At 41.2% G+C, this 20,701-nt stretch overlaps 1 protein-coding gene across 8 annotated transcripts in view; it reads right to left on the reverse strand.

Annotated features, from left to right (window-relative positions):
• The window catches only part of CNTNAP4 (contactin associated protein family member 4), a 361,367-nt gene that overhangs the window by 258,767 nt on the left and 81,899 nt on the right, over positions 1–20,701 (reverse strand). For 2 of the 8 annotated variants that reach the window (XR_014555948.1, XM_083701908.1), the window contains exon 1: positions 17,597–18,074. The exons of 1 other annotated variant lie outside the window; for it this stretch is intronic. Coding sequence is in view for 5 of the 7 variants with exons in the window: in XM_083701908.1 (XP_083558034.1) it covers positions 17,597–17,681 (85 nt within the window). In the remaining 2 variants the exon portion in view is untranslated. Of the gene's footprint in view, positions 1–17,596; positions 18,081–20,701 lie in introns of those variants that run through there. 5 more of the 8 variants (XM_083701906.1, XM_083701910.1, XM_083701904.1 and 2 more) reach the window with 4 other exon arrangements.

Consider the following 20,701-nt stretch of genomic DNA (forward strand, 5'->3'; position numbering starts at 1 on the left):
AGATGCTAACCTCTACCCACACCTTCCTTGCTTTGCATCATCCTTGAGTGTGTTTACCAGGCTGAAAGGTGCCCTTGAACTCTGATTGTGACTCTTACTTGCTTGAATACAGGATAGAGAGGATTATCTGAGTGTGTACAGAAAGTAGCCTACTGTACAAAGGTATAAATTACACTCATTGTCCTGCCCACTTTTGCCTCTGTCCTGCTGCCCTCTGGCATATGGTCCCCACAGGTTTCCCCCAAAAGAAATGTATTCCTTGGCCTGACAAAAGTTTCCCATCCATGGGTGTTGGATTTCCAGCACCATTGCACTAGACCAGGCATGGCCAAACTTGGCCCTACAGATGTTTTGGGACTACAACTCCCATCATCCCTAGAGAGCCAATTATGGTGTAGTGGTTAAGAGTGGTAGACTCATAATCTGGTGAACCGGGTTCGTGTCTCCGCTCCTCCACATGCAGCAGCTGGGTGACCTTGGGCTAGTCACACTTCTTTGAAGTCTCTCATCCCCACTCACCTCACAGAGTGTTTGTTGTGGGGGAGGAAGGAAAAGAAGAATGTTAGCCGCTTTGAGACTCCTTTGGGTAGTGATAAAGCAGGATATCAAATCCAAACTCTTCTTCTTCTAACAGGACCAGTGGACAGGGATGATGGGAATTGTGGTCCCAAAACATCTGGAGGACCAAGTTTGGCCATGCCTGCACTAGACTGCAGGTGTGAAGGACTTTCTTAGGAATCCGACAGTGTCAATTGAAAGCTCTAAGAATGGACTCCAGTAAGTTGGAACACACATTTTCTCTCTCTCTCTCTCTCTCTCTCTCTCTCTCTCACACACACACACACACACACACACACAGCCCATCCCCAGTAAGAAGAGAGGGAAAGGATGATTGCCACAGAATTTATCTTGTTCTAACGCTAAGTATTTACTTAGTCACTAGATAGCACAAGAGCCTCTTTAAAGAGAAATCAGTACGTCCTGGTTTAGATTTCCTCTACAGAATTAGATAGGAATCCCTCCATTGATCACTGAAGGAAGCTCTAGTGATTTGAACAGTTTGCTAGCTCAGAAAGTGTCAGGACTTCATGCTAGATGACAGTCTGGTTATTACTGCCACCATTAAGCACTGAATACTGAGAAGGTTTGGAGGAAAATCTATAACGGCATCAAGATAATCTTTTCAGCCTTATCAGAGATCCAGAATAGAATGCTTTAATTCACAGTCTATTGACCATTTATGTCCTTAAAAAAATACATCTGATTTCTAAAAGCTATCAGCAGGAAGAAAAGACTTCATTAAGTACAGTACTGCCACACTGGGGGGGGGGGGGGAGAGTTAACACATGCTTTAAAGGAATAGGCATAAGCTATAAAACAGAGAAAAGAATCATTCATTCCAGAAGTGTGGTAGGTTAAAACATGCAAAATGCTCCCAGGAGAACCTAGACAGGCCATTTCTTGAATACTCAAAAAGGTGCACGCACACAAAAACATGCTCACACACATGTACAAACACCACTTCCTGCTCACAATTATGGGCCATCTTTAAATTAATAATATTACAGATAAAAAATGCTAATTTTAAGCTACCCTCTAACAGACCATGTGTCCAGAGGAAGTCTACTGAAGCAAACAGAGCTGTTTGGCATCTTAAAAACTGACTAATTGAGTGATGCATGAATTCATTGATTTCATAAATAAGAACCAACTTTATCAAGTGCCCGACAGACATTTTTAAAAAGTTGTGCAGATGACCAGTAATTATCTTAACCTTTCCCTTCTGGAATTGGCTCCATCCAGCTAAGGAGCTGGAGATAACTTTCAGTGGTGTTTACATGTTTTCAGATCTATCTATCAATCTGTGTTCAGGCATCATGTGGTGCCAGTATGCATCCATTGAAAGAACAGTTTTGCAAAAGAGACTGAAAGAACACATTTTAATTTAACGCATGCACTAATAAATTGAATTCAGCAACATAGAAACACTTGGGATTGGTTCGAACAATGAAAACAAATGCATGTCCCCATTTATTTCCAGGTGTGCATAATGTTGCTGCTGCAATCACATTAAGCTTCTATTTTTTTGTGAACTGTTATCTCATATGAACCTTGCCGACCTCCAGGATTCCAATGATGACTTTAAAAAGCTTAGCTTCCTTTGCAGATACATTGCCATTTGAAATGTCCAGTAAGCTCAAAATGGTCACCAATTTCCTATACGCCATTTCAAACGTTCCATTTGTGCTCTTACATCAATTGGCCTGTTTGCTCTCAATAACCCACAAATGGAACCTGGGGGCTGGTGATGCAATGCATCAGAAGATGGGCAGGTACATGAACCATGGCAATGTGGCTGATACCACAGTGTGCTAACTGCACAGAAGAAGCAGAGATTCGCGGAACTACTACAGCATTCCAGTCCCACTCTGCTCATGTTTTGCACGTGATAGTGCATAATCGTCAAACAATTCCTGCATCCCCACAATACTAACTAGTAGTGAGGCATCTGATCAAGACTTGTATTTTAAAATGAGCTTAAAAATATATTTGCAGATGCTTGTGTGTTTTTACACCAGGCAGAAGACCAGCTGGCTAAGGACTTTGGCAGATGTTTATCCTCCTGGACAAGGGCCCCCCTGATTTATAGGTAAAGGTAAAGGTAAAGGTACCCCTGCCCGTACGGGCCAGTCTTGACAGACTCTGGGGTTGTGCGCCCATCTCACTTAAGAGGCCAGGGGCCAGCGCTGTCCGGAGACACTTCCGGGTCACGTGGCCAGTGTGACATCGCTGCTCTGGCGAGCCAGAGCCGCACACGGAAACGCCGTTTACCTTCCCGCTGGTAAGCGGTCCCTATTTATCTACTTGCACCCGGAGGTGCTTTCGAACTGCTAGGTTGGCAGGCGCTGGGACCGAGCAGCGGGAGCGCACCCCGCCGCAGGGATTCAAACCGCCGACCTTTCGATCGGCAAGTCCTAGGCGCTGAGGCTTTAACCCACAGCGCCACCTGCGTCCCTTATTATCCCTGATTTATAGCAGGAGCCAAAATTCTCAAAGTTGTAAAAGGGAATTATAGGCTGGGAGCAAAAAGGTTACACTGACCCCACATATTACAGAATACAATCAAGCTGCAAAAACACTAATTAATAGTTAGTAAATAGTAGGATTTATTGTTTAAGAGAAAATAATACCATGTGCCTCCCATTAGGCTTTAGCCACATTTTCCTAAGGTTAAAGGGCAAGAGCTAATAGAAACAGCAGCTGGCTTGAAAGGGGGGTGTAAATTTAAGGGGTTGCTTTTGGAAAGTGTTTTTACTAAGTTCCTTTTTACTTTGAAAAGGCCTTTGCTTCTAAAAATCTATATATGTTATGTATGAAATATATTGGCTTAAATGTAATTATGCAAAGGATTTAGAAAGTAAGAAATGTTTATTTTTAATAAATTTATTTATTTGGTTTTTCAGATTAAAAATTTACATTCACATTTCCCACATACAACATAAAAACAAGATTCCAAAGAATCCCCTGGACTTCCCTCCTCCCCTTTGTGGTTCCTATTGTTAATCATTTCCTCCTGCATCTTTTATAATAATTCAAATATTTTACCTCTCCATTGTGTCCAAAATTCACCATTAAACTACAAGTGATAACCCAACCCTACTAACAATTTTAACTGTTTACAATGGTCTTTATGATAAGGAATGGGGGAAAATTATAACTTATTAAAAATTTCAGTCTTCCTGATTTCTGATTCTTCCAGTCATTTTAGCCATTTCGGCATAGTCCATCAACATGATCAGCGAAGAATGGCAGATCAAGTTGATCAAGTCAGTTTTCCTGTTTCAATAAGATTGAATTATTAAATGAATGAGGACTCAAAAATGGTCGTGACATTTACAGTGGTTTCATGCAGCACTCTCCTCAATGAACTTCAGGTACATGGCAAATACTTTCTTATTTCAACAGGTATTTTAAGGTAGTGTTTGGGTATATGCCTGAGTTTATGATCTTTTTTATTATTTTAGTTTCTGTATAGCTTGTTTTAATGTACACTGCTCAGAACTGCTAATTGAGCAGCAATACAAATACAGTGGTACCTTGGGTTAAGAACTTAATTCGTTCTGGAGGTCCGTTCTTAACCTGAAACTGTTCTTAACCTGAGGTACTACTTTAGCTAATGGGGCCTCCTGCTGCCGCCGCTGCATGATTTCTGTTCTCATCCTGAAGCAAAGTTCTTAACCCGAAGTACTATTTCTGGGTTAGTGGAGTCTGTAACCTGAAGCGTCTGTAAACGTAAGCATCTGTAACCCAAGGTACCACTGTACCATAAATAACAAACCACCTGTGTTTACTTGTGTAAGGCAGGCCTGTGGAACCTGTGACTCTCAAGATGTTGTCAGACTTCAGCTCCTATAAGCCCGAGCCAATGTGGTCAATGGTCAGGGATGACATCAGTTGCAGTTCAACAACATCTAGAACAGGGCTTCCCAAACTTAGATCTCCAGCTGTTGTTGGACTACAACTACCACAATCCCTAGCTAGCAGGACCAGTGGTAAAGGATGATAGGAATTGTAGTCCAAAACCAGCTGGAAACCCAGGTTTGTGAAACCCTGATCCTGAGGGTCACAGATTCCCCAGTTTTGACTCAAGAGATGAGGACCCTATGTTTTCCAGATTTGACTACAATTCTCATTATTCCTGGCCATGTTGGCTGGAGCTTATGGGAGCTGGAATCCAACATACACAAGTTATTGGATGATACCAAATGTACCAAAAACAATTACAAGTCAATAATGCAACCTTCATCCAATGACATTAAAACAGTTGTATTGTTGAAAAGCTCTTGGCAATGTGTTGCAATTATTAATAAGAAATCCAAGAGTGAAGAATGCACAATGCTCAACAAATGCTCAGAATAATATTAATATTTGCACACATGCAATCTAATCTAATTGTTTCTTAAGGACACATATGCAAATGTTATTAATTGTGAAAAGATTTGTAACAGAAACAAACAGACCCTCCACCAGTTAGATACAGGACATATTTTATTCCTGAGTAGTACCAAGTAATGAGATACACTTAATAAAAATGTAATTAGTAGACCTGCTTCCCAGCTGGATAGAGTTTTTACTTTTTTATCCCTTATGATTTAAGCCCTTAAGGTAGCTTCCATCATTGCTCTTATTATATAGGTATGGTATTTAATTCATAATTCTGTAGTTACTAATTTAAAACTACTTAAAAATCCAAAAGTTTCCAGGCTTCAATCACATTTCAAATTATTGTACTGAAGGTACTCATTACCTGGAATATAAACAGTATCATTTTTCCCCCTGCCAGTCAATGCTCGTCTTTTGCTAGTGAGCCACAACCCAAATTCACTGTAGATAATGAATACAGTCTTTAAGACCCACTCCTGCTTTTATGAAAATTCCACTGAAGTCATCAGGGTTCATAAAGGTAAAGGTAAAGGGACCCCTGACCATTAGGTCCAGTCGTGACCGACTCTGGGGTTGCGGCGCTCATCTCACTTTATTGGCCGAGGGAGCCAGCGTTTGTCCGCAGACAGCTTCCAGGTCATGTGGCCAACATGACTAAGCCACTTCTGGTGAACCAGAGCAGTGCACGGAAAAGCCGTTTACCTTCCCACCGGAGCAGTACCTATTTATCTACTTGCACTTTGACGTCCTTCCGAACTGCTAGGTTAGCAGGAGCTGGGACCAAGCAATGGGAGCTCACCCCGTTGTGGGGATTCGAACCGCTGACCTTCTGATCAGCAAGCCCTAGGCTCTGTAGTTTAACCCACAGTGCCACCCGCGTCCCTTATCAGGGTTCATAGTCTTTACTAATTCTTTATCTGCAATTATATACCTCCATTTCCACGCAGACACACACCATGTGTGTGGTGGGGAGTATTTTTGTTTGTTTGTTACTATATTATGTGTTTTTCTGTAGCAAACAACCCTGTGATCCTCAGATGAAAAGCAGTATAGAAATTTAATAATAAATCAATCAATAATCCAAAGATTCCAACTCTGTGACTCAGCTTGTGTCGCATAATGTTTCTGGTATACAGAAAAGCGACAGGCACTGGCACCAAGAAGAAGAGGCAGGCAGCGGAGGTGCTTCCATTGAAAAGTCCCAGAACTTTATTTTAGAACAGAACGCGTACAGGATCTAAATCAGTACAGCCTGCATGTACAGCGTTGTAGATTACTGCAGCATTCTATATTGCTTTAAGTTCAGAACCAGGCCAGCCCAATCCCCACACACTGGATAACCCTGATGTCCCCCAGATCCCTGGGTGGGGACTGGGAAGGATAAACGCCCAATGCCTGAGCCAAGGTCTCCCTACATCTGAAACTTAATAAAGTTGTGGCCAATTTTAATCCCATAGCACGTTGTCTTGAGTCAGTATTCCACTCGGGAGTCGCCTGCAGTTGAGGGGACTCCACTTGTCCACACAATAGTTAAGCCTATTGCATCACAGCCTTTTAAAATTTGGCCTTCGAAGTACAATGCAGGTCCTACCCATTCCCTTTCAGGAAGAGGGAGACATGGAATAGCATTTGAAATTTAAAAATCAGTATATTTCAGGTCTATGTGACTTGAACATCATATGCCTATCCCCTTCGATTATAGTATTAATCTACAATTGTTGTGTTGTTGTTTTTATTTAAAAAAAATCCAGACAAAAATATACATTTAAATAGGTACGGTATATTTAAAACATATTTCCCCCTCAAAGTACACATTTCCAAATCTACTTTTCTTTTTCTCAAGATACACATTTACACTCTACTGTATCCTACTGTACTGGAGCATTTGGGAAATGTGAAATCTGGTGGAGAACAGCATGAGCTCAGCTGTTTGCCTTTCATAGAGGCTAGTAGAGAATTTTCCATGCTAGTTTGACTAAGCCATGTACTCTTCAACTTCCTTGTGGTTTCTTTTGTTTTGCTTTAATTGGGCTTTTTTAGTCCCTTGAGGCTAACTCTTAACTGTTCCTCTATTGCTTATCACAACTTTAGGGAAAACACAAAGGATAAGAGGGAGAAAGAGAATTCTTTAGAAGGATAAATGTCTGGAAAAGAAAGCCTGAACTCCTTGTGTAGGACCCTCCACATGATTTAGAACCCTGGAATACAAGGGTTCTAGATCACACAGGGAACCTTCACCAGCAGAAAAGGCTTCCCACTGCAAAAATCCAAACACTGATACATGGAGGGCTGTGGGTTATGGACAGAGATGTGGCAGGAGATGTGGGACCAAAAGCATATCTCTTTCTCATTCATGCTTGATGGAAAACCCCATTGCAGTTCTTGGTTCTATGAAAGGAATTGACAGAGGAACAAGGTTTGCTTGGCAAACACTACAATACAGTGGTACCTCGGGTTACATATGCTTCAGGTTACATATGCTTCAGGTTACAGACGCCTCTAACTCAGAAATATTACCTCGGGTTAAGAACTTTGCTTCAGGATGAGAACAGAAATCGTGCTCCGGCAGTGCAGCAGGAGGTCCCATTAGCTAAAGTGGTGCTTCAGGTTAAGAACAGTTTCAGGTTAAGAACGGACCTCCAGAACGAATTAAGTACTTAACCTGAGGTACCACTGTAAAAGCCACACTACTCATGCACAGGACATAGGGCATACTCACACATAGATTGTATTGGCTGCTGAGGGGACTATGCTTGTTTACAGAATTTAAACTTGAAACAACTTGAAACAGGAAGCCCTGAAGTGCTTCATGGCATCTCAGAAATTCAGACTAATGATGATGATATTGCAGTATCTACTAAAAGCAACACGGTATCTCTAAATTTATCAAGAATGTAGCCAGATGACAGATGGGAATCTCCTCCATGGTTGATAAATTTAGATATGATAGAGGTGTATAAAGTTATTCATGGTATGGACAAAGAAGGTAGGAAAAAACCTTTCTCCCTCTTTCATGGGCATCCAATCGAGCTGAATACTAGAAGATTCAGGATAGACAAAATATTTCCGCAGCACATAGTAAAACTATAGAATTTGCTCCTGCAGGAAGTAGTGTTGGCCACCAATTTGGATGGCTTCAGAAGAGGGTTAGACAAATTAATGGAGGGTAAGTCTATCAATGGCTACTAGCCAAGCTTATTATATTCTGCCTCCACTATTAGAAGAAGAGTAGAAGAGTTTGGATTTATCACTACCCGAAGGAGTCTCAAAGAGGCTAACATTCTCTTTTCCCTTCCTGCTCCACAACAAACACTCTGTAAGGTGAGTGGGGCTGAGAGACTTCAAAGAAGTGTGACTGGCCCAAGGTCACCCAGCAGCTGCATGTGGAGGAGCGGAGACACGAACCCGGTTCACCAGATTGGGAGTCTACCACTCTTAACCACTACACCACCACAGAAGCAATATGCCTCTGAATGCCAGCTGCTGGTCATATGTGGAGAGAGTGCTATTGCACTCAAGTCCCACTTTGGGACTTGCCATGAACATCTGGTTGGCCACTATGAGAACAGGGTGGACTAGATGGGCCAGTGATCTAATTCAGCAGGCTCTTCTTGTATCTTTATACTATTGGGGGAAGGAGCAGTTCTGCAAGAGCTTGAGCTTGAGAAAGATGCCAGGATGGGCAGAGCAGAGGAAGAGCTCTGTTGTGAATGACATGTCAAGTTTGTTTTCACAGGCAATGATTTTTGCATTGAAAGATAATTTCATTTCGTTCTTTCCCACTCCAAGTCAACTTGAAAAGTGCCTTGCCCAAATCGCTTGGACCTATATGTCTGCTGTTTGGCAGGCTTCTTCCCCAGAATAATCTCTCTCATGTCTGCAATTTGCCCACAACTTGGGGGGGGGGGGCGGAAATTAAGGGATTACTTTTTTACTCATTGCAAAGCTTTAACAGCTGTCTTTGCAGGAAAAGAATGCAGCTATTCTCCTGCAAATTTCACCTAGTTCTATCAAAATATTAAAAAGTTATAGATGCACAAAAGCTCTGGATTCTTTTGCCATTAATTTGACAGTTTTTATCCTCTGTTGAGGGGCTAGTATGCCTGCAAATTTTATCCACTTCTGTCAGAAGGGTAAAAGGATTATACTGTTTTCTCAGTTCCCAAGCAGTGAATTGGAGTGGGATGTGAAGTGAGTTTGGATGGGCCCTTAACGCTATTCAGCAGCCTTTGAAGCACCTAAGATGAAACTGGACTGTTTCCTGAAGAAATGAATCAAGGTCTGAACTTAATTTTGTGGTCAGTGCACACCCCTAATATGGAATCATTTAAATTACATATTTGGCAGACTACAATAGTGTAGTGGTAAAGTCCATGGAAGTTTTCATCAAATGGAACACTGCTGATTGTAGTCTCTTTTGGTTATGGTTCACTGAGAAAACTAAATCTACAGGGAAGGTACAAAGCACAGTGCTTTTTTCCAGGGGGGAAGCAGGGGTACGCATACCCCTAAACATTTTGTGAATCTAAGTTTGGTCTCATTGAGGGGCAATATTTCAATATGAGTAGGAAAATGAGAGTACCCCTAAACATTATTATTAGGGGGGGGGGAGCATTGACAAAGCGTGTTCTCATTAAAAGAGAGCACATGTTGTGGATGGGGCCAGACAAAACATCCACGGTTGCCAGGCAGGTTAAATTCAAGGGGCTTGGATCAGATTGGTGGCTGGTGTTACTGGGGTAAATTTGATGTTGCCAATTTAGGGGTGGGATCAGAGGTTATTTAAGCAAGGTCCACAGCATGTTCCTTTTTCTTTCGCTGTGGACACCGGATCACCCGCCCACCCTCCCTAGATTGGGCTTGTGCTTTGACCTTGCTATGCCTGTCATGGGGTCGTCCGCATTGGTGCGGGGGCCTGGTAGGAATTTTTCCGTTTGGCTGATTAGTGTGTGCCAATTGGGTTTTGCCTACTGCGTAGCAAATCGTCACAACTTGTAAGGTTGGTGGTTAGGCATTGGTTAAATTGGTTGGTGGAGGGGTATGGATTGGCTGTGCCTGCCCCTCCAATGCTGCTGCTGCACGGGAATTCTGTTAAAGGAATTCAGGGGCTTACCATCCCCTCGTCCAAACCCTTGGTGCAGGGTGCGGGCCGCGTAAGCTCCAAGGAGCATGCGGGGAGAAGCTGAGGGTCTGTGTCGCAGCTCCAGTTATCCCTGATCTTGTTCCTTCACACTGACTCACGGGAGTCAGTGCTGTCCCCCAAGGCGGGGGGGATAGCTAGTCATAACCAATGCCTAAGCAACCACTCGCAATTTGTATGATAATAAAGTTGTGGCCAAAATTATGCCAAAAACCTTAAAGAAAAATTATGTGTGATGTGTGAGTTATTGGGGTAGGGGTGTTTTGGGGACCTCAGCATGCAAAGCATATGCAGCAAGAAAGGATCCATAAATGGGACACCAGGAATAACAAGTTTTCATCCTGTTAAAAATCTTTATGTAATACAGAGGCATGCTTAGAAGCTGCATGCTCAGAACTGCTCAGAATTTACCAAAGAGGGCCAAATTCTCACATTCTGTTTCTTAGCTAGCAGGTGTGAGTGAATATATTCATAAGTACAGTGTATAGAAACTACGGTATAATCTGTAAATACAAGCAAACAATTCAATAATTGCACATCCCCAGGTAATCCTACGTTAGGTAATCCCAAAATAAGCAGTTTGTGGATTCTAGCTAATACTTGTATGTTTGGTGGTGCAATTGAAAGGTATATTCTCAAGTAATTCATGATATATTTAAGCATCTCTAGCAAAGCAACTTTAGTTGGAACCCTTCGTTTACAGTTGTTTGTGGCTAATAAAAAATAGGCCATGTGGACAAAACTATTTATGGCCAGATGTGTGGAGATTTTCGCCTGGAAACCAGATCCTTGAAAAGAATGATAAACCTCAACACTACAGTTCAGTTGTTCTCTTATTGCCACTCTTTTCTTGCTCTTTCTGTTGGTCCCTGTTTGTTCACTGGTGAATTGCCGCTTTCTGTTTAACTTTCCCAGTTTCCTCCTGGTATATCCCTGCCGACGCCTCCAACAATATCACCCTCAATCAGTTCAAAGTCTTTAGCTTTCTTAAACTGCAACCACTCCTGTGCTATGCTCTTTTAGTCTGTCTCAGGACACCTTATGAGAATACTGTTGGATATTTGCAGTTTAGTAGCGCTGCAGAGAGCTTGCTGGGGAGACCATGCATAACAAGGAACTCAAAAATATCTTAAACAAGGTTTTAATAACAAAACAAAAACTCCTTTTACACTAAAGATAACAGCAACAACAAACATGCACCAACCCACCCCCAGGGTAATGTGAGAGCTAGGTGCTGCTCCTTATATACTATGCCCAAATGCTGACACAGCTTAATTAACACAACCTAGCAGCACCTGCTATGTTTCACAGCTGCAAGGCTGGGTCTCGTTATATGCCCTGGTCCTTAAAGACATACACGACTTGTGAAATAATAATGAACCTTCACATTTTACAGTGACCATTCATCAAATACTTCTCCTCATTGCCAGAGTACCTGCACTGTATGCAGAAAGCCTCAGGTTTAATCACCAAAATCTGCAGGTAGGGATGGGAGAGGCCCTGGAGTGCCCATGCCAGACAGTGTAGGCAAGTACTGAGCTAGATGGAGTGTGGTCTGACTTGGTATATGGCAGTTTCCTATGTTCCTAAAGTCCACCTTTTGTGCTAAGTGTATGGTTTCAGCTCCTTGTCCTCAGGGCCGGTGTCAAGAGTCGGTATGGCTGAACATCGGCTGAGGGCACAAATCACAGGAGGGGTACATGGACAAAACACTCTTGAGTCTGCCTTATATGGTTCTCTGGGAAGTGCCACAAAGATGCATCACTTATTATGATTATATTATTATGCTATAATAATGACCCTCTTAATCACAACTCCATTGAGATAACTTCACTTGGGCTTCCACATTTCTATGAGTTCGGTCAAGGCTGTGGCAGTGAGATCAGCCAGTAAATTCCTCCTTAACTATTATAAACTTCTCAAATAAAATGTAGAGGGGATAAAATTATGAACTTATAAAGACGAGTTTATTATGATTCATATCCAGTAACAGTGAACTTCAAGGAAATATTCTCTTTCTGATTAATCATTCTATGTAAAACTGTATTAATCCAAGATCCCTTCCTCCTATGGGTGGGCAAATCTGTCAATTTTAATTTCTCCCAGTTTCTCGTATTTCTAGTTTTCAGTTTAGATCTCCATATTTCCACATCAGGTTGCAAATTATTTCTTTTTCTTTCTTTTTTGAAATCCTAATTACTGCAAATTTCTCCTAATGCATGCATTTTTTGTATGCAATTTTGCCTTATTCGAACAGTTTTACAAAGCGTAAGTTGCCTAATATTTATTTTTTCTCCAAAGCATGCTGTATGCTATTTTAAATAATATATGCATTTTATGTACAATTCATCTTAGTATATGCATTTTAATGCACATTACTTCTTTGAAGAACTGAATTGCAAAATTCAGAGAAGTGAGAAGTTCAAAGGATGGCTGTGCTTCATTTTGCATATTGTTTCGGAAACTGCGAACTAGATTGGATGCATTTTGAAATGTGGACCGAACTGAATTCCTCCCCCATCTTTACCTCTGATAGAAGAATCTGTGATCCAAATCTTCTATCATTGGATCAGTCATGAAGGTGATATTTGACAGTTCTCCTGCCTGTCCCCCTTTGGAACAGCATGGGAGGTAGTGTAGGAGACTGCTGAAGGTTGTTCTGATCCCTGTTCTGTTAATTGGAAGCTACACTGGATCAAAGATAATTGGATACAACCCAATGAGCCTTATTTCTGAATAAACATGTATAGGATTGCATTGATTAAGATGGCAATCCAATGCCCACTTATTTGGCTGGGAGTAACCCTCATTGAGGGACGCAGGTGGCACTGTGGGTTAAAGCCTCAGCGCCTAGGACTTGCCGATCGAAAGGTCGGCGGTTTGAATCCCTGCGGCGGGGTGCGCTCCCGCTGCTCGGTCCCAGCGCCTGCCAACCTAGCAGTTCGAAAGCACCCCCAGGTGCAAGTAGATAAATAGGGACCGCTTACCAGCGGGAAGGTAAACGGCGTTTCCGTGTGCGGCTCTGGCTCGCCAGAGCAGCGATGTCACGCTGGCCACGTGACCCGGAAGTGTCTCCGGACAGCGCTGGCCCCTGGCCTCTTGAGTGAGATGGGTGCACAACCCCAGAGTCTGTCAAGACTGGCCCGTACGGGCAGGGGTACCCTTACCTTTACTTTAACCCTCATTGAACTCAGTGGCACTCTTCTGAATCCTATACATTTACAGGATTGCACTGACAGTCTAACCAGCATCCTGCCAATAGAATAATTTAGGATGCCCTACACTATACTGCCCCTTCATGGATCACTGCCTTGTCATGGCGAAGGGGCTTGAATAATTCAGAGAAGCTATGAGCTATGCCATGCAGGGCCACCCAAGACGGACAGGTCATAGCCGAGAGTTTAGACTAAATGTGATCCACCTGGAGAGGGAACTGGCAAACCACTCCAGTATTTTGCCAAGAAAACTCCATGGACATAAAAAAGGGAAAGCTTTGAGAAGAAAGTGAGAGTTTCCAAGGCATGTTCTGGTTCGTGGGGTCACGGAGAGTCGAAAACAACTAAGACAACTAAACAACAACACTATACTGGTAAAAGAAGTAGTATTGTCACACTTTAAAGGCTAAGAAGCCAGTTTTCAGATAGGCTTTCATGATCCACTTCATCAGCTGTAGTCCACGAAAGCTCAGGTCACAATAAGCTGGTTGCTTTTAAGGTGCCACAAAAACTCTTGCAACCAAAAAACCAAGTTAATTGCATTTGTTGGTTTGGAGATTTAAATCATGCTATGAATACAGAGGAGGCGTCAGTTAAAAGCGCCCCCCCCGCTCTGTTCTGCAGAAATTGCAAGACATCTTGCGTGAAAAATATTTGCATAGGCAGTTGCGTTTCCACACATAGATCAAACTAATCTGAAAAATTTCAGTCACAGATGACTTGAAATGTTTATGAAGTTTAATTTTGTTTTACATAACACTTCATTTCTAAAGAGTTTCAAAGGCGCTGTCACACATATCAAAGTTTCATGTCACAGTTTCTGGTTCAGAGGTAGGAACTGTAATGCCAACTGGCTGATAAACTGCTATGGAACCATCTTCAAATAAAAATAAACTTTGAAAAGAAAATAAAAACAAAAAAGACCTAAAGTGGCTCTACTGGCAAAACTTCCAAATGTACTCTGAATGTTTCATTATGACCCTTTGCAATTTTTTTATTTATGGTTGTATGGGCTGTAACACTTGTGTGTTTTTGAATTGCTTTATAAGTTTGAATTCTCCAGGTAGATACAACTTTTTTGCTTGCTTCTTTAAAAAGTAACAATATTTCCCATACTTGACATCCCAACTTTCAATAATATTTAGGAAACAAGTAAAATATGTGCCTTTCGAAGTCATACATTTAGGCTTCCTTTGATAAGGCTGACCAAATTCTGATATCTTAAATAAGCATGTACTTTCCCCCCCCCCCAATGGTGGGCTATCTCTGACTCATGCTAGAAATGTTCAAAACAATGATATATGTGAAAAAGGGTCTGTGAACAAAATGGACTGTTCAAATTCTGTAATATATTCTCTCAAAGCTGGCAAGCTTTGAATTGAATTGATGCAATTATGGCAAAGTCAACTGTCAGTAAGAGAGATCTGTTGGGTTGTATCTAAGTTGTTCTCAGAGGAAACCCACTGAACTCAGTGGCCATGACTAACTTAAGTCCATTGTTTTCAGTGGTCTACTCTGAATAGGACTTTGATGCAACCCATTATTTCACTAATATATAGTTGCCCTAAGCAAGGACAGGGATTATAAAAAACAAAAACAACAAAAAAGCTAAGAGTGGATCTCAAGGTCTTAACATCAGAGCAACCCATAGGAATGATATATTAATCTGGAATTAGAGAGTATCACCTCATTTCTCAGAATAAAGCTGAGATCCTTCATAAAGAAAATCACTGAGAGTCACCATGCACATCCTTCCATCTGTATTTATTTGTTTACTTCCCTGGAGTAATAATTATACCCTGTCTCTTTAAGAAAGTGTCAATCCTATATCCATTTCCTTGCGAGTAAGCCCTACTAAACACAGTGCTTTACATAAGGGTAATATGATTGAACTAAAGCTACACATGGAAGAACACTGTAGTATTTAATTGGAAGCCTTGGTGTTTACTGACCCAACTATATATTTTTGTGACTTCTATATGCAAGGAATATAATAGCTGAAGCAATATTGGACGTCCAAGGCAGATGTGTAAACTGGGAATTATAAATAGACCTTTATACTTCCTGACAAATTTTCACCAAAAGGTTACAGGGATGTATATCCACCAATTATCAAAGAAAGGGCATGGCATTAAAAGCATAATGCAACTTTGATGTGCAATGGGGATTTATAGGAGGGGATGTTATGAGGACACTGTTACTAACAGAGAAGGATAACATCTGCAAGCAATATAGTACTACCCAACCAGAGTCTTTGGGAAAGGGTGGGATATATGCTTAAATATCACAATTATTAGTTGTTTTGAAAATTATAATATTCATCCCCTACGTAAAGCTGAAGAAACTCACTGATTTTTGCATTTCTCACCTGAATGTTTGAAGAAGGACTATTATTCACTAGATCGCAAAGGCATTATTGCTTCACATGAAAAGCGGTATCTTCCTAGCATTCAATAAATCAGAATTTTGTCGTCTCAAAGTGTCAGAAAGTAAATGCGGTAATCCGTCCACATATTTGATGTTTTTATCCATCATTATTTTTGTGCTGAGAGGATGTTTGCTTTCTCTCTCTCTGTATATATATATATTTATATACGTCTCTGAGCCTTGCTTCCTAAATTGTAAGAGTGACCTCTAGTGCTTTGCTGTTTCATTATAGTTTCCTGTCCTATTTTGCTATAGATTTAGTACATCTTGCTGCAAGCATCCGATTTAATTCTGTGCATAGTGCAAAATGTTATTAATGTGAAATTCAATTATGATGGCCTTTTAAATTCATGAAGTACACAAAGCAGAAGGATGAAGAAATTGTTTCTAAACACACACACACAAACACACACCACCAAATCTGGATAAATTGCAGTAGGGGGGCTAACAGGAAGAACTTGTTATTCATGTTCAGGATTGCTCTGTGCACTTGAATGTCAAATGAGGTAGCATGACTGGATGATAACAAAAGATCAATTTGGTTCTGCAGAGCATCTGTTGTTTTTGTGATAGCACATATCGGTTCTAAGCCTTTAAAGCACAAAGCACCTGATGAAATCTCAGAACTTCTCAAGGAGCTGTCCCTTCAAACAGTGGTCTAATGCTATTCATGAATTCCTACCAGCCTCAACACTTGGTTGCTCCAACTATAGACACCGCTTTTTTACTCTGATTCCCACACTGCACATGTGGCACCTCCAATGAAAGAAGTATGCAAATTTTAAAACAGCAGCTAGGTCGTTTAAGCTGCAGTCTTGCACACACTTCCCTGGGAATGAACACCCATTGAATTCAATGGAACTTACTTTTGAATAGACATGCATAGGTTTGCGGTGTTAGTGCAAAATGAAGCCTGTGTTTTATGAAGGCTTTGAGGACCCCAGAGATCAATTATCAAGTACATAAAATTGAGCGCACTCAGACATTTGTCTGTGATGCGCTTTGTACATACCAAAGACAGTCATATCTGATTCAACCTTGGAAGCTTTTTACTCCAAATTCTAGGGGGCTGAGGCAGCAGTCCTAAAAAACACTTACCAGGGAGTGAGCCCTATTGAACATAGTGGTACTTACTTCCAAGTAAGCATGTATAGGATTGTGCTGTGACTCTTAAGTTTGAGAGTTTCAGTAGGCTTTTCTTTACAATTCTAACATTCAGGTTTTATTGAGGGGGGGGACTTTACATGCTGCAGCTAACATTCTGGTCACACATGAACATTAACCTTTGTGTAATCGATGAGCATCCTGTAAAAGCTCATTCTCAACATTCGCTCCTCAGTTACATTTGCCATGCACTTGTGCTCTACAGTACAAAGGAGTTCCTCATAATTCAAGGATATACAGGGGAAATTATACATTGCTAAAAGCCAAGCTGATGCAGCAGCAGCAGTAGCAGTAGCAGCAAATATCAGTGTGCCTCTAATCCCCATAAATGACTTAACTCCTTGCAAAATACTGTGCAGATATATGGGTAGCATTTTATTTTTTTAAGAAAAAAGAAATAAAATGAGAACATGCAGTTAAATAGTGAAATGCAAATTGCACATTATTTTGGAGGCTGGCTTAGTCCACACTGTGCTCTGATTACAGTCTGGTAAAAACAATAAATGATGAAATATGGGAAATTGCATTTCTGAGCCCCTGGAACATTTTCATCTCATTTACCTGCTGTTAGCATGATTATTATTTTTCCCCAGCAACACTGATTTCTTTGAAGAACTGCATTGCTAAGTCTAGATCTGGTTACAATAAGCTGTAAGTTTCTCAGGACAATCTGGTACAAGTTTAAAAATCCATTTGCAATACTTACATTTGTTCCCTGCTACTAGTATATTCCAGTGGTGAAAAGGGACCAGAAACAGCAGCTTGAATAAGATCTCCGTGAAAGAATCCATGTTCTCATTGATGGAGGCACCCAAAAGTGCCAGAGTATTAGGAAACAGGCACAGCTGCTCTGCACTTCAGTCCTGTCCGTGCTTCTTCTGCTCTCCTTTCTCTTTCTCTCTCTGCCTGTCTTTCAATGCTTCCCAGTAGCCAAGGAGCTCAGTCAAATGCACTCTGCATCTTCTCGCTCCCTCCTCTCTCTCTCTCTCTCTCACACACACACACCACAAGATCTGCTCCCCCCGCCAACAACAGCAATCCCCGAAGAGCAGCTGCAAGAATCTCTCCTCTAATTTCACAGAATCACTCAGAGCTAAACTGCTCGACTACCCTGTACAGTTTGGTTACTGAAGCTTCACGTTCATAATGTGTCCTGGACACCCCTTGTGGTGACAGGTAGGAAATGTGAGTCTATGATGAAAGCCAGACAATAAAGGGAACAGCCTGCATATGTGTGCCTGTACAGCCTCCCTGCCGGATTACGACTGTTCCCAATTCTTTATGGTCATGCAGTGGGAGGAGGGAAACAGAGTAAGAGCGAGAGAAGAAGGAAGATTTCCCCCCACCCTATTTGTTTCCATTATGACCATCCTTTTTCACTGAAGTCTGCATTTAATGACAACTTTCAGCTGCCACACCATTTACAAGAACGGAAGAGAACGTTATAATTTAACATCGGGAATTTCTGTCGTGCCACAAAACTGTAGTTTGCCTTTACATGTGCAGTAAATCTTGCATTCATCTGTACAATCCGACATTCATCTTCCAGCGATGCTGCAAAACGTTCCCTTGAGACTATTTCTTTAATAAGACGTGGAGTGCCTAGATTTCTGTAAATTGTAATCCCGCAAATATGTGACACGCCGCTTCTCAATCTTGCCGTTTATTTTCCACATTCAGAGAGTTTAATCATGAGTATAAAAGAGAGCAAGCTGGAATGACTTTGAACTAAAATAATGAATGTTGAAATTGCAGAGATGGGGGGTATAGTGAAATATTGCACAGGATTTGAAGTTTTAAATTCTACAGAGAGAGTCTGCAATCAAGCTGAAACATGAAATACTGATACGTTTGATAGTCTTTAGACATAAAGTTAGATGGGATTCCTAGTTATAAGAAAACATGCCAACTTGGAGTCAACCATAAAAATGCCTCACAGTCCTAGAAAAGGTAGAACTGGCTTTGTCATTGCCCGTGCTTATCTTTCCTACCTATAATAATCATTTCCAGATCTCCCCGCTGTGTAAAACAGCTTTAGAGTAGACTGAGACAATCAAGTGGGATTGCTGAGACATGCCATTGGAATGCTCTAAACTGAAGCGTCATATGCATATCTACTTAACTTACTTGTCTGATCAATAGCCTTTGTTCCCATATAATATCCTTGCTGAAATCCTAAAACTACTTATTTCAATTTTGGTAAATACGACATCTTCAGATTAAATGAGTTTTCAGACTATTTCAGAGGAAATGGGAAGAGGTACCAAAAAACTAAAAGTAATTTAAAAAGGCTGGTTCCATACTGGGTGCTAGAAAGCAGTAATGTTTCTTCATGAAGAATGCCTAATATGTTTTCATTAATGCAGGTCTTATTTGGCAGCAAAGGGTTATTCTATATGGTGTTTTTTTGGATTGCAAAAGAGTCTTTTGGAACTGTTGCCAGTTAGTGTTATAGTATCTCTCCCTCTGCTTACTAAAGTTCTCAATCTCTCAACACTTAGATAACACTTAGTATCAATTCACATATATACTAGAGTAGAAATTTGTAACACAAAGAAGCAAAGTAGGGCCACCCACAGCACAGACGATGTAATGCGAATGTGTATACATGCTCTCTAATTTGTGTGTTCCTTCTCCCTGAGAAAGGGAGATAGGGAAAACAATATCACCAAACAACATGTGCACAAATCAATGCACTAGTACTATTTTTCTAGAAAAAGAACTGCTGGAACTCACCATGAACACCTCCTTCATCCTCTTACAATGGCTGTGGTGCCCATCTGAGAGGTACCAGTACTGGGTTCTGATGAATTTCAGCTGGGGGAAAAGCCCTGAATGTGGTGTAATTTGCCTACCTCAAAAACCACAACGTGGGAAGAGGGCACATATTTGGGTTCATTCTTTCCCAGGGGAGTTGAAGGAAGCAGTGGTGCGTCCTCTCTTAAAGAAAACATCTCTAGATCCTTTAGATCTATCCAATTACCACCCAGTTTTGAATCTTCCGTAGTAAGGTAATTGAGAGAGCGGTTGCTTGTTCCCATATAATATGCTTGGTATCCTCCAGATGGTTTGGACTACAAAACTTGTCACGCCTGACCATTGGCCATGCAGGTTGGCAAATGGAACACACCCACAACAAACTGACTTCCCTGGTGTCCAGTGTCCAATGTCACGCCTCATCCCAGAACATTTATTTTTGCATTTATTGAGTCAATTAAAAAAAAATATATGTTTAAGCTGCACCTTCATCCAAACATTGATTCTGGGGCAGTATACATCAGCATTCCAAATACAATGTTAGAATGAAACAATAAAAATCAAACCAACATAATAAAATCTGAGAGGCAATAAATCAAAACTACCCAGTCAGCTAAAACAATACAATAAACGTTTTTTTAAAAAGCCTGGGCAAATAAAAACATATTGACCTGGTGGTGAAAAGAATACAATGTCAGCATTGGTCTTTACCTCCTTCATGACAGTATTCCAAAGCAGGGATGCCATCACTAATTTTTTATTTCAAATGGAATACTTTTGAATCTGTGGGGAGTTCCACAATTAGGGTATGCCACAGAGAATGTCCTCTGATGGGCCACCGAACTCTGAGCTTCCGAATGTGGCAAACCTACGAAAAGTTCGCCTCTGAAGATCTTCAGAGCCAAAAGGGTCTGCAGGGAAGGAGGAGCCCTGACACATTTAGGCTTTTAAAAGCTAATGCCAGCACCTTGAATTGAGCCTGGAAACAGACTGGCGACCAATGCAGCTATTTTAAAACAGGGGTTATATGTGATCTAAATGAAACACCAGCCAG

Source organism: Podarcis gaigeae, assembly GCF_964106915.1.
Source record: "Podarcis gaigeae genome assembly, chromosome: 11".
NCBI classification, from domain to species: domain Eukaryota; kingdom Metazoa; phylum Chordata; class Lepidosauria; order Squamata; family Lacertidae; genus Podarcis; species Podarcis gaigeae.